Genomic DNA, 13732 nt, shown 5'->3' on the forward strand with positions numbered 1-13732 from the left:
GTGACATTTGAGTGATTAAATTAAGGTTTAGCATTTCGTACTTGTTAAATTATAGTTGCTTGCATCTTCATGGTGTATCTTTAAGTCACTCCAAATCCTTCATACCAGATTTTGCTATTGGAATCTGCATCTTCAATGGAATGAAACCCTACTCTGGCATTTGGATCTGATTAAGGAATAAAGCTCATGGAGATACTTCCCCTTTTAGCCAATCCTCAATGCTCACATCTCTTAAAACCCTATCCTGTCACAAATGTCATTATTTAAGCTCTGATGATGAGCACGTCAGTAAGATATATACATGTAAGTAAAATATCTCATCAGTAAGCTCAAATGAACACATTTGATCAGTGAGATATTTAAAATATCTTTTAGTGGTTATGGATGAATGAGGAGGAGATAGGATTGAGAAATTGGCTTTAGAGATATTTTCTTGGAATCATCAATATTCTCCTAATAGAATTGTGTTTAACCATCTTTCATTTTCATATACCAGTAAGATTTATATTTATACAATTCTTTTTCTTTTTCATTCTGCTATATCTGATAGACGGATGATTTTACAGTGTGAAATGATAAGGAAGGCAGACACATGGGTATGCTCAACAAGCCAACAAAAGAGATAAGAGACTGTCAGATGAAAACTACATTTCCATTTATGCACATTCATTAATTGATGTACGTATTTGTGTGCTCCTTTTTGTTTCCCTTTTTAGATTTTACTAATTACTGAAATATAATATTTAATTTTTGACTGTCACAGGACACTCTTCCAACTTTTTTAAATTAAAATTAAGATATTAAATCGAAGTCCAATATAAATTATGGATACAAGCTTCTTTTTGAGTTCTTTTGGTGTCGATCCGTTTCACTTTGTATATGCACCTAAGCACGAAGGACTACTTTACCAGATTTAGATTTTACGAGTGTTTCAATTCCTTTCACTCAGTAAGTATTCACAATGAAAATCGACAGTTGAAAATTTATATTTAATGAAACAATGAGTTAAAAGATAATTTTATGAAAATGCATTTCAACCATTTCCTTACAAATAAATGAACCATTGAATTGAAGTACAAGGCAAGGCAAAAGGTGAAATTGTAATTTAGTGTTTTCTATATTGTACTTAGATGTAATTGTTGTTTGATTGAATTGACAATAAACACTCATTAAGTGGGAAGATTTGGAACACTTACCAAATCCAGATCCCTATTTAACTTAGAATATGAGGAGAACACACAAACTTTGAAGATAATAAGGATTTAAATTAGAAATATTAATTAACAAGTTCAACTAAAATTTCAAAAATACGTCTTCTATACTTTTAATTTATAATATTAATTTGGCAATTGAGCCAAATTAATTAGCATAAACTAAAATGTAATTTTTATTAACTTAAATATTGTGACCCTCATCTTAGCCTTCTCTCCAAAGAGCAAAATCCAAGACAACCATTAGTCCTAACAATGACAAGAGGTATTAACTAGAGCAATGAATGGCACATGAGAAGAAGGCACGGTCACAAATTCCGTGAGAGGCCAATATACACTAAACTCTGCTAAACCAAGAAAAAATATCGACTTCGCAGCATCACACATTTTCATTTTCTTCCATATCAAAAAGATAAGATTATGGACCTTTCTTCCACGTGGCACCCCCATACTGGTCCATCACGATAAGGCTGCTCTTCACAAACTCTCATTCTCGTGTGGCCATGGAGGAGCAATGTCATCACCTTCGTTATCCAACGGTCAAGTTTTTGCAGATTCAGAGCCCTTCACTTTCAAGCCATTGGATTGGAAATATCCAGAGTCAAGCAATATAAATAGATTGTTCAAGCTCAAGCTTTTGCATCTCAGTACTGAAGTATCAGTACAGTAACTAGTAGCAAAGGAAAGAAAGAGAAGGAAATGGCTTCCTCCATGCTCTCTTCCGCGGCCGTCGCCGCCACTCCGGCCCAGACCAACAAGGTGGCCGCCTTCACCGGTCTCAAATCCGGCGCCGGCTTACCCGTCAGCAAGAAGACCAACACCGACATCACCTCCATTGCTGGCAATGGTGGCAGAGTAAGCTGCATGCTGGTAAGAACAAACACAGAAGAAAAATTGATTTTTCACTTGTCATTATAATGAAAAGAAAACTCACACAAGTGCCCGTGAAAACCAGGTGTGGCCCACAGTGGGCAAAAAGAAGTTTGAGACTCTATCCTACCTCCCACCTCTCTCCAAAGAATCTCTGCTCAAGGAAGTTGAATACCTTCTCAGAATGGGATGGGTTCCTTGCTTGGAATTCACACTTGGTGTAAGTTTATGGGAACACTCTTTTACATCTCTTCTCCATTAATTAAGTTATTTATGTTATGAGAATAGAGTTGGGATGGAGAAAAGGTATATAGGTAGAAAAGATAACATGATTTGGGAACACTCTTTATATTTCTCTCGTTTTAATTAGTTAGCATGGGAATAGAGTTGAGTTGGAGAAGATGCATACGTTAAAAAAGATGACATGATTTGGGAACACTCTTTACATTTCTCTTGTTTTAATTAGTTAGCATGAGAATAGAGGTGGGTTGAGGAAGAAGTATATGAGTAGAAAAGATAACATGATTTGGGAACACTCTTTACACTTCTCATCTTTTAATTTAGATTATGGAAAGAGAGTGAGCATGGAAATAGAGTTGGGTTGGAGAAGAGGTATATAAATGGAAAAGATTGATAACACGAGTTGTTTGGGTTGATGGCAGAACGCATTCGTGTACCGTGAGAACCACAAGTCACCGGGGTACTACGACGGAAGATACTGGACAATGTGGAAGCTGCCCATGTTTGGATGCACAGACGCTATTCAGGTGGTGAAGGAGCTTGACGAGGCCGTAAAGACCAACCCTACTTCTCACGTCAGAATCATCGGATTCGACAACGTTCGTCAAGTGCAGTGCATCAGCTTCATCGCCTACAGGCCTCCACCACCACCACCCCCACCCCGCCCCTGAATTCCCTGACTTGGTTCTGATGCCAACTTGATCGTGTTGCTTTTTTCCTGGCTTTTGCATTCCCATTTGTTTTTGTATGGAGCTATATAAATCATCCTGTGCTTTTGGTTTCTGTTTACCGGATTTCCAGTGGAAACGAATACTGGATGAGATCTTTTATATATGAATAACTATTTGCTTGGTTAATCAGATCCCATTATATGTTGATTTTCCTTTTCTGGGCTGACATTTCCGGAGTTTAGATTGTCATTGATTAACTTAAAATGAGCTCAAAAATCTAATGACACAATGTCGTATTCAAATGTATATGTTAGTGCGTTTGTGTATGTAATAGGGTAGATAGAAAGGCACATAAATTCGAGTTTTAAAGTTTTGAGTTAAGATTATGACAAGCAACACTTTCTCATGATCAACAGAAAGCTTAAAGCTTTATATGACAGTAATCATTTTCTCATTTTTTAAAGAAATGAAGGAATTTAGGAGAAGTAAATCAGAATCAGTTGGCTTGAAAATGTGAACATGTTTATGAAATCTTATCCAGCAGTCCGAATATTCCACAGAAAAGCAGTACTGATCTGTTGTATGTTCTGTCTCAGAATCATCAAAACAGAAGGTTCGCCGAGTTCCATGTTGTGTGCAATTCAATTTTGCAGTTTTTCCTAAATGAAATATGTCTCCTCAAGTGAAAAACTCCTTCCATTTTCTCTGCTGGAAAAGAAAAAAAACCTTCAAATTTGAAATTAAAAAGGGATAATTCCCTTGGTTCAAGGCTAATGATGTAGAGAGGAAGTAACAGAGTAACACAAACCGGTTGACTAATAGAACTATGACCAATTCACATTGGTTTCCCATCAAAATTGGCTAGCTGGTACCTGGTTATAATAATAGAAATGAGAAAATTCCCTTGGGTAAATATGGGAAGCTCAGTTTTTTTCACAAGCAGGACTGAATCCGCGACCTTTTACTTATAAGAGAGCTGGCATGCCACTAAGTTACAAGGCTACAGGCAAAAAGCATTCATGCTGGGGAAGAGTCCAAATTGAATGATCCTGAAAAGGGGGAGAATCCAAACTAGGCTTGGAGCAATGATAAGATTTATATAAGTATAATTAACATCACATTTTAATCCAAACCCTTAAGACTTTTTACTTTCAGCCCAACTTTACCAGATATCAAGCCCATTCACACTTAATAATCTAACAGTTTGAAAACAAGACAGATGTAAATTCTCAATTTGAGGTGGAAATTTGAGGTTTTGAAGATGAATGAGGATGACAGTATCAGAACACAGGTGAGTGATGATAATGGTTAGTCTTCCAGGAACTTTTAAAGCTTCAAAAATCTGCCACGAATAACTTAATCAAAGCTTGTTAATGAGTGTTGAAATACATAATTGGAAGACAACTCAGAAAAACAAATACATAGAAATGCCTTTTATAGCCAGCATCATAGGGAAGTTCAAAATATTTCTGGTGGGAAGACTCATCAAGATAAAAATAACTGTTCATAGAACTTTTTATCCAACTGAAAAAAATTCAAAAGCTTGGTTGATAGACAGCCGTTATACAGTTCATGTGACATTTAGCTTAAGCCAATTCAAGCAGAGAGAAAATTCAAACATCTCAAGAGTTACACAAGGAAATGGAAACCATTTGATAGAAAAGGCAAAAGGATCATCGTTATTAACACAAGCAGCTGCACAACTTAGTCTTGTTTTACTTCTATTTATGCCAGAAATTCACCTAAAAAGGCACTATACACTATTGTCATTGAATAAATTTTCATTGTTTTTAAATTATAGTGGTCTTAAGCTTTTGACGCTCATCAATGCATAATCTCTAGGTTAATACTCTTTCTGTCTTAATTTATAAGACATTTTTGAAGGAGATTCAACGCCCCAAAATATTAAACACTTGGACAAAAATGAGGTTTCATTAATAATATTTTCTTAATATTACTCTTCTCATTATACTCTCTCTCTCTCTCTAATATTCTTTCCCATGATATTCTTTCACAAAAATAAGAGCATTTTTGAAGCTTACATTTTTGTTTTGAAAAAATAAGATTGCAATGTGTCTTTAATGAATTTTATTGGTATGTGTGATTTTGTCTAAAAATGTCTTATAAATTGGGATTGAGGAAGTAGATAAATTTATATATTTCATTAATGTTTGGTCCCTTCAGAATATTGTTTGTGAAAAGCTTAGCTTACATGCCTATCAGTAGAAGGATGAATTTCTAAATGGTCAAACACAAAGTAACCAGAAGCCTTGCCACTTAATCACAGCGACCTAAGTGATCCTACAGCAGCCTTGCCACTGGGAAGGTGCTAGTAATTTGTACTCTTCATTGATGATTTAAAAAGGATGTATTGGGTTTATGAATTAAAATACAAAGCTTTCCCTTAATGGTCCTTTTTTACTTTAAAATGCCAATTCATAAGAGAATATCAGAAGGAAAAGGATGTAGCATTGTCCTATTGCAGCATTGAAGACCAAACTGATGTTCTTACAGAAGGCCATACCTATTATCAGATTTAACAGCTAAGAGAAAATCCACAAAGTTTTCAACAATGGATGAAGATGTTGATTGAAGTATGGTTTCTGTCATAACCTTATCTATACTTATGTTTTGTTCTGACTAAGTTGTCCACAGTGAGGGGAAACCTTGTTTAAGGAGTTTAGTGAGGAATGTTAGCAACAGCTCAAATTCATTTTTGTGAGAACACAGAAGCTGAAGTACTCACATTTCAACACAAGGTCTGGTTTTTTTCCCTTAACACCTTCTTTTTTCTATTTCTTGTGTTATATTTGTCCATTCAGTAAGAATAAGCATTGAACATGTAAAAGGACTTATTTTAAATAACTCTTTATTGTCTTTAATGGATTTGGATCATCAAATCAACTGAATGGTCAAAATTTGTTCGAAATGAACATAATCTTCCTGTTCAAAGAGAACATTTTACAGGAAAGACCGAACTAGCTAAAAGGGGATATGATGCATGATTTTTGGTAATTAGGAGAGTTTTTTTTTTTCTTTCTTTTTTTTTTTTTTGCATTAACAAAGCTGGATAATCAAAGAATTTATAGTCAGAAGCTAAGGTATTGACAAGCTTGAGTGGGGTTTTGGTTGAATGATGAGTTCACTGCGTCCAGTAAAAGAAAGCATGAATGGCTTGTTGTGAGATTTTCTATTTCACATGGGTGCTATCTTGGCTTATTTTCTTATAGGACAGATTTTGAACTTTCAGTACCTTCCATTACCTGAAGATCACTCAAATCTTATTTTAACATTTTCAAGAAAAGCATGGGTTCATTCAGTGACTTCAAATTCTGTGTCAAGAAAAATGAGAGGGAAAAAAAATCATTACAACAAGACAAAGAGCTACAGCTCAGCAGAAACAAAATGAAGAAAACATTCTCTCTTGAAGAAAACAGCTTCTCATTTTGTGAACATCCAGGTACTGCAAGGTTCTTTTCTTTTCCATGCTCACATTTTGATTCCTTCATTGCAGATTACTAAGATTTCTCTGTTAACTCATTCTGTTAGAGCCACAGCACTTTGACGCCTACTTTACTGTTAGTTAAGAAGAACTGGTTACTGCTCTAAGAAAATGTCAGTGAAAGGGATGGTTACTACAGTGACATCAATTGAAACAAAATTTAGTTAATATGCATTGGAATTGAATAATGAAAGACACTCCTCCAAGGACAATATAGGGCATCTTTATAATTTTTCCATTTTTACTTTTTTGCCTTTATTAAATATCACAAAAATTATAAAATGTTAGAGTATTTTATTTTTAAAATATATATATTTAATACGAGTAAAATTAAAAATTTATTGAATTTTTAAATAAAAGTAATAAATTTAAAGTTTTTCTTAATTTTAATAAAATATGTTGGAATTGATTCGTAAATAAGAGTGGAAGGAGTCTTTAACTACCCAATGAAAGAGATAAGAGACTGTCAGATAAAATGGCTCTGCAATCTACCCCTCAACCTCAAGTCTCAACTGCGGAAAAACTGAAAAAGCCAGGGCCTAGTTAATCATCATTTTTACTGTGAAAGCTTACAACAGTAAATAAAAATGACAGAGGGATTTAACTTCACTGAAACCTTACCATGTTTCTCAAGATGGGACGGTCGCAAATTGGCTGAGAAAACTAAAAGGTATCAAACTTCACGACCATCACACGTTTACACTGTCCCTGGGAAAAAGATAAGATTAAGGAGCTTCCTCCACGTGGCATGCCATAGTGGTGCCTGACGATAAGGCTAACATTCAAAAACTTCCAGTCTCGTGTGGTCATAATGTGAGCACTGTCATCACCAACACTATCCAACCGTTTATTTTTTGCAAATCAAGAGCCTCTCGTTTTCAAGCCATTGGATTGGAAACACAGAAATTAAGCCATTATATAACAAGCTCAAGCTGAAGCTTTTCCATCTCTCACTCTGTGTAATAGAGTACTAGTATAGTAACTAGTAGCAAAGGAAGGAGAAGGAAATGGCTTCCTCCATGCTCTCTTCCGCGGCCGTCGCCGCCACTCCGGCACAGACCAACAGGGTGGCCGCCTTCACCGGTCTCAAATCCGGCGCCGGCTTACCCGTCAGCAAGAAGACCAACACCGACATCACCTCCATTGCTAGCAATGGTGGCAGAGTAAGCTGCATGCTGGTAAGAACATACACAGAAGAAAAATTGATTTTTCACTTGTCATTATAATGAAAAGAAAACTCACACAAGTGCCCGTGAAAACCAGGTGTGGCCCACAGTGGGCAAAAAGAAGTTTGAGACTCTCTCCTACCTCCCACCTCTCTCCAAAGAATCTCTGCTCAAGGAAGTTGAATACCTTCTCAGAATGGGATGGGTTCCTTGCTTGGAATTCACACTTGGTGTAAGTCTATGGGAACAATCTTTTACATTTCTCCTCTTTCAATTAAGTTATGTATGTTATGAGAATAGAGTTGGGATGAAGAAGAGGTATGTAAATGGAAAACATAACATGATTTGGGAACACTCTTTACATTTCTCTTCTTTTAATTAGTTAGTATGGGAATAGAATTGAGTTGGAGAAGAGGTATATAAGTGGCAAAGATGAATAACATGAGTTGTTTGGATTGATGGCAGAACGCATTTGTGTACCGTGAGAACCACAAGTCACCGGGGTACTACGACGGAAGATACTGGACAATGTGGAAGCTGCCCATGTTTGGATGCACAGACGCTATTCAGGTGGTGAAGGAGCTTGACGAGGCTGTAAAGACCAACCCTACTTCTCACGTCAGAATCATCGGATTCGACAACGTTCGTCAAGTGCAGTGCATCAGCTTCATCGCCTACAGGCCTCCACCCCCACCCCCACCCCGCCCTTGAATTGCCTAACCTGGTTCTGATACCGTTTGTATCCTCCTTCCACTTTTGTTGGGTTCAGTGTATTTGAATTGTACTCATTATTGTAAGAACGTCTTACCTTACCGTTAATGTTTTGTGTTTTTCCGTTGTATTATCATGTCGTCCTCTGTCTTGGTGTCATGTATTTCGGATTTCCATTTGAAATTAAGGTACGAGACCTTATGAATAAGTATCTTCTCTCTTCCAGTTTTGTTTGAGAATCCACATTGTTCATGGATTCATAAAATTCTATGAAGTTCTTCTTGGTATAAGATGTGGAACTATCATCAACGTCACAAGTTTGAAAGTCTTTCTCTGTTCAACTTCACGAAGACGAAAAAAGTAGTTTTATACCAAAAAAAACAAAACAAAACAAAACTTCAGAGAATGTTTGTTAATTAAAACTTGTGAAGCCCAAAAGACAAACTAATTCTTGTCTTGGTCTTCCAAGAAATGTAAGTGCTAGTTCTATGAAGAAAATCAGAGGCAAAATGCTTGAGAATATGAATGCGTTGAGCTTAACTTTCTAGTCTCTAGCCAGAAAAAATCTGAATTCTGAACAATCTGGTATACCTGTAGAGCTTTTCTTTACTTGTTCAGTGTGCTTTTGAATGTTCAATATGCAAGAATTGGATTCCAGGTAGTATCACAATTGAGCATCATTATGTTATAGAATCATGCCTTTTGAAAGAATATCGGACAGTTAGAAACTGACACTATCTGATAGGATCTAGATCCTGTTGCAGAAAGATCACAAAATCAGTCAAAGTATCTAAACAGAGTCCTTTTTTGAATCCTGTGTCATGTCTTCATGCTTTCTTCTGTCATTAGAATGGCTCATAAAATCATGAGCAACATGATTATTCTTCTCAAAAAAGGCACACTCAAGACCAGACACAGTTGAATGTAGTATAATCTGTCATGAAATTATCAGAATCACCCATTATTGATCAGAGTTCTATCCTCTCTTTTCTGAACATGTTTCTAATTGGTAGTCTCAGATTACTGGTTGATGAATCCTTAATGATGCTGATTGCTGATAATGGATGTGTCTTATTGTAAATGGACAATATTTCTATGAAAAGTAAAGCTACAAGCCAAACCAACAGTGCATTTAATTTCAGTGCCTTTGATTTTTCATCAAGGCTTATAATTTGACACTTTTGAAAGATACATTTGTGGACAAGGCTGTAATAGGATAAAGAAACAGATAAGAAGCTTCTCTTCCTTCACCAAATACCCCCCGAGTGCATTTTGCAACTTGAAAGAGAAAAAAGGAGTCTGATTCAAGAAAAGCTTCAAAAGAAACACTCGTGTTATTTACAACTTTTCTCTGATATGAGACTATTTTCTTCAATTTTGTTCTAAAATTATTTATTTTAAGAATTATCATGTATAGATTGCAAAAACTTTTGAAATAAAAATATATCTTTCATGTCAGTCAGGTACACTTTGAATATATATGTAGACTGTTCAAATTTTGTGATATTGTAGCGTTTATATCAGTGTTCCGTCCTTTCAAAGTTTTCAGGCTATAATTATAGAGTAAATTATATGAATTTTCAAAATTGCTTTGAAATCAAACAATTTCTTTTTTATTATTTTCCTAATTTATATAGAAGCTTTTTAAAAATAAAATATAATTCACACAGATTTCTCCTAAGTTGTATTAAAATTATATACATGTTCTTTCTATTTCTAAATTCTATAAAAACTTCCTTTAAAAACAAAAAATAAATTATACAGACTACCCAAAATGTTACTTAAATTACACAAAACTTATTTCATTTTTTTAAAAAAAACTTAAGTTGTATTAAAATTATATAAATATTCTTTCTAATTGTTCATTTTCTTTTGAAAAGTAATGAGATATGGAGTTAAGAGTATGAGGTGGCACTGAGAGGATAAGTGACATATCAGTTGTGTGGTGTAGATTTGAGTGATCATGAAGTCATTTTAAAATTTCATGAGCATCATGCTACCAAAAAGGCAGGTTAATGGTCATTGTCATCATCACCTTGCTACTTGAGGTCCAGGAATGGGTTAGGTGATCTTATTCATTTGTTTGGCTGTTTCTCTCTCGTTCCATTTTGATATTTGTACATTCTTCACCCATACACTTTCTTTTCCTACCTTTCTTCTTCTTTTGTTTTGGTATGAATGGATTATGTTAGAGTATTATCTGGTCCAATTAAAAATAGTTCTTTCAGACAGGTTTTTTGCATTGATAAAGATTCGAAATCCCGTAATTAAAATGTCCTAACCTTTTTATTAGGATCAATGTTTGTTGCTCACCAATCCTTTTTATGTACGAAACCTTTTACAATATCAGTTATACCTTGATTGTGTTACAAATTGAAAGTGACATGATTCATGACTCTATAAATTGTAAATTATTCTTTAGGATGTACATCTCTCTCTTTTCTTCACCTGATTAAACAAAAAATTCAATTTAGATTAATTATAATGTGTAAATAGAGAAAATAAAATTATTGGTACCTATAGTTTCATCATATTTTGCTTTTAATTCTTTTAATTTTCTTTAATGTTTTTTAATCCCTATAGGTTTAGCAAAATTGTGTGATGTTTGTTTCTCAAATTTCTAAGAATGTTAAATTATAAGTTATAAGGATGAAAAACATTGAAAATAAATTACAAGAATTAAAAGCAAAATTTGATAAAAATATATGGGTTAATAATTATGTTTTTTTCTTATAAATATATTGTAAATTCTATTTCTCTTTTCAATAAGACATTTTGAAAGATATGAATCCTTCTCTAAATACATAATTTCATTATTATTAAAAAAATCACATAGGAGACATCCTACGAAGAATTTGCATTAACCACCATACCTAGTGGCTATATAGCCCTCTTTTCTCGGCAATCCTGAATGTTAATTTTCCAGTTGATTTGGATTTGACATGGTTCATGTTTTTTTGTTTGAGTTTTTTTAACAGACATGCTTGCTTATGCATTAAATAAGTCTTAAATGATGAATTAACGCATGTTGGACTAATTCTTTTATTTGAGTGAATTTATGCTCTATTTTTTTTTTGATACCACATAGAATAAAACAAAAACAAAAAATAAAAAAAATGAAACAGCTAAAATTCTCTAATTTAATAAAAATTATTTTTTCTAAGTTTAGCTTGAATAAAAATGCCTAATTTTTTTTCCTAAAAAATGATTAAGTTTGAAAATTTTCAAATTTTAGAAGTTAGGACCCAACTTGGACAGGTTAAATTATCCTTTTTTAAAGCTTGAATAACAATTAAAAGCCCAAGTCCATATTGGATTTAGTCCACTTTTGGAAAAATTGCGATTGGATAGCCAATTTTCTTTTTTTTTTGTGTAAACAATTAGAGTCAACTCAAACTCATTTGCTTCCAAAATTTTGATTTGGACCCAAATACCAATGGTTGATTTAGGCCCAAATAGAATATAGGAATGTCAAGAAGAGAAGGAGACCGATAACAAAGAAATTACGATAGCCCAAGTCCCAGAATCAATTAATATTAATCCAATTATTGGATCAGAAGGCTTTTCTGCGCAGCCAGATTTTGAAATTAAATGTTGTGAATAGAAAAAATTATCATTAGGCAAATGCCCTCTCTCACTTATAATAAATTATTATTTTAAAAAAGCTTATAATAAATTAGTTTATATATGGTAAATATTGACATTTTGCCCCTACTAATTTTAAGAGTTTTATTTTGCTAAAACTTGAAGAACTTAAAGATTCTCAAAGAAAATTAAGGGCTATTTAAAATTGTTTTTATTTTCTTATTTTGAGAATTGATGTTTTGTAAAATATATTTTGAGAGAAAAAAAATAATAGATATTTTTTTATTCTCCTTTAATTTTCAGAATAATAATCTCAAAACATTTAAACGAAGTTTCTATTTTTCTGTTATCTAGAATAATTTTTTTTTGTTCTCTAAAACAGTTTTTACAAACACATTACCAAACAAATTTTTTTTATTCTTTTATTTTGAAGAACAAAAAACTATTTTCAAAATAGGTTACCAAAGAGATCCTTAACAATTCTTGAAGGTTATTAAAGATGCCTGAAAAAAAGTGAAAGGTCATTGAAATTGTTAGTAGAAATTTTTCTTCCTTTCTTACTGAAGGCTCTTGAAAATTCTTAAATAAAACTAGAAGTTTCTGAATATTTAAAAATGTTGAAGGTATTGCAAATTATTGAAGAAACATTCAAGACCATCTGAATATAAAAAAAAAAAAAGAATGATATGTTATAATGTGATTGATCCGTTAGTTTAAAAATCCACTATAATTTTTTGAGTTGGTTCACTGTTAAACATCAGAACATTTTGATCTCATTGTGAAGAGTAACTCACCTACAACACACATACATCATATATACAATTTTTTTTTTTTTTTTACACTACTTAGAGGTTTGATCTCACAACCTCTCCAATTAAATGAGAGTGTGAGATGCCATTAAGGCTCAATTGCAACTTACTCCCTTCATATTATATTATAAGATATCTTTTAAAAATCTTGTTTAATCCAAAATATAAAGCATATATTTGTTTTTTTAACTATACCCTTACTTAATTTATTATTTTTTAAAAAAAACTATGTATTAAAATTTTAATTGTTATTATCAAGGCTTTTACATAGGGTATTTAATAAGAGTATGAATAAAAAGATGTGAACATTTTAAAAAATTTAATGTTTCAACTAATATCATTCGTAAAAAGTAAATTAGTTAATTATAACTTATATTAAGATTTGAAGAGAGTAATTTATTTAAAAGACTTATTTTTAGTCGTTCTTACCAAATATGTTTGTTATTTAGTCCTTTTAACCAATTTTCCTTGCAAATTACAAATGTGTGGTACATAAACTTACACACATTCATGAAAATTCAAACAAATCCATGGAATGACAAATATCGAAACATGATATATTTTTATTCTATAATTTGAAGGCCGTAAATTTTACTCATACAAGAAAGAACCCATGATAGTATGATTTAACTTATATCTGAAGTACATGACTCCCAAACTTCCTCATTGCTTTTGGCAATCTCAGAAGCATTTTTCCTAAAAGCATATGATTCAATTATAGGAATGATCAAATAGTCGTAGCATTTCTTTCCTACATCTACAACTAAATTTCTACAACAATCAGGTGTGACTGTGGCATTACGAAAAACTATTGCAGAGTACGTGAGATCTCCACAATTTCCTTCAAACTTTTTCAAACATTTTTGTATGAAATCATAATCTCTTGGACATTGTTGTGGTCTTGGAGCTAAGTCAACCTTCTTGGAATCATCTGGGGATGAGATTCCAGATGAAAACCATAGAGCAG

At 33.1% G+C, this 13732-nt stretch overlaps 2 protein-coding genes across 2 annotated transcripts; both read left to right on the forward strand.

The window, feature by feature from the left end:
• The first annotated feature begins 1845 nt into the window (after positions 1-1845).
• Positions 1846-3178, forward strand: LOC129293357 (ribulose bisphosphate carboxylase small subunit, chloroplastic-like). Its single transcript, XM_054931269.1, has 3 exons — positions 1846-2081; positions 2167-2301; positions 2744-3178. Exons 1-3 carry the CDS (start codon positions 1911-1913, stop codon positions 2990-2992), a joined length of 555 nt encoding a protein of 184 aa, XP_054787244.1. The 5' UTR covers positions 1846-1910; the 3' UTR covers positions 2993-3178.
• A 4259-nt stretch (positions 3179-7437) lies between these two features.
• Positions 7438-8579, forward strand: LOC129293139 (ribulose bisphosphate carboxylase small subunit, chloroplastic-like). Its single transcript, XM_054930941.1, has 3 exons — positions 7438-7672; positions 7758-7892; positions 8126-8579. The coding sequence occupies exons 1-3, from the start codon at positions 7502-7504 to the stop codon at positions 8369-8371; spliced, it is 552 nt and encodes a 183-aa protein (XP_054786916.1). The 5' UTR covers positions 7438-7501; the 3' UTR covers positions 8372-8579.
• Positions 8580-13732: the final 5153 nt, after the last annotated feature.

The sequence above is a fragment of the Prosopis cineraria genome, unplaced genomic scaffold (genome assembly GCF_029017545.1).
Source record: "Prosopis cineraria cultivar Desert tree isolate PC_DT_omini unplaced genomic scaffold, ASM2901754v1 PC14, whole genome shotgun sequence".
Classification (NCBI taxonomy): Eukaryota; Viridiplantae; Streptophyta; class Magnoliopsida; order Fabales; family Fabaceae; genus Prosopis; species Prosopis cineraria.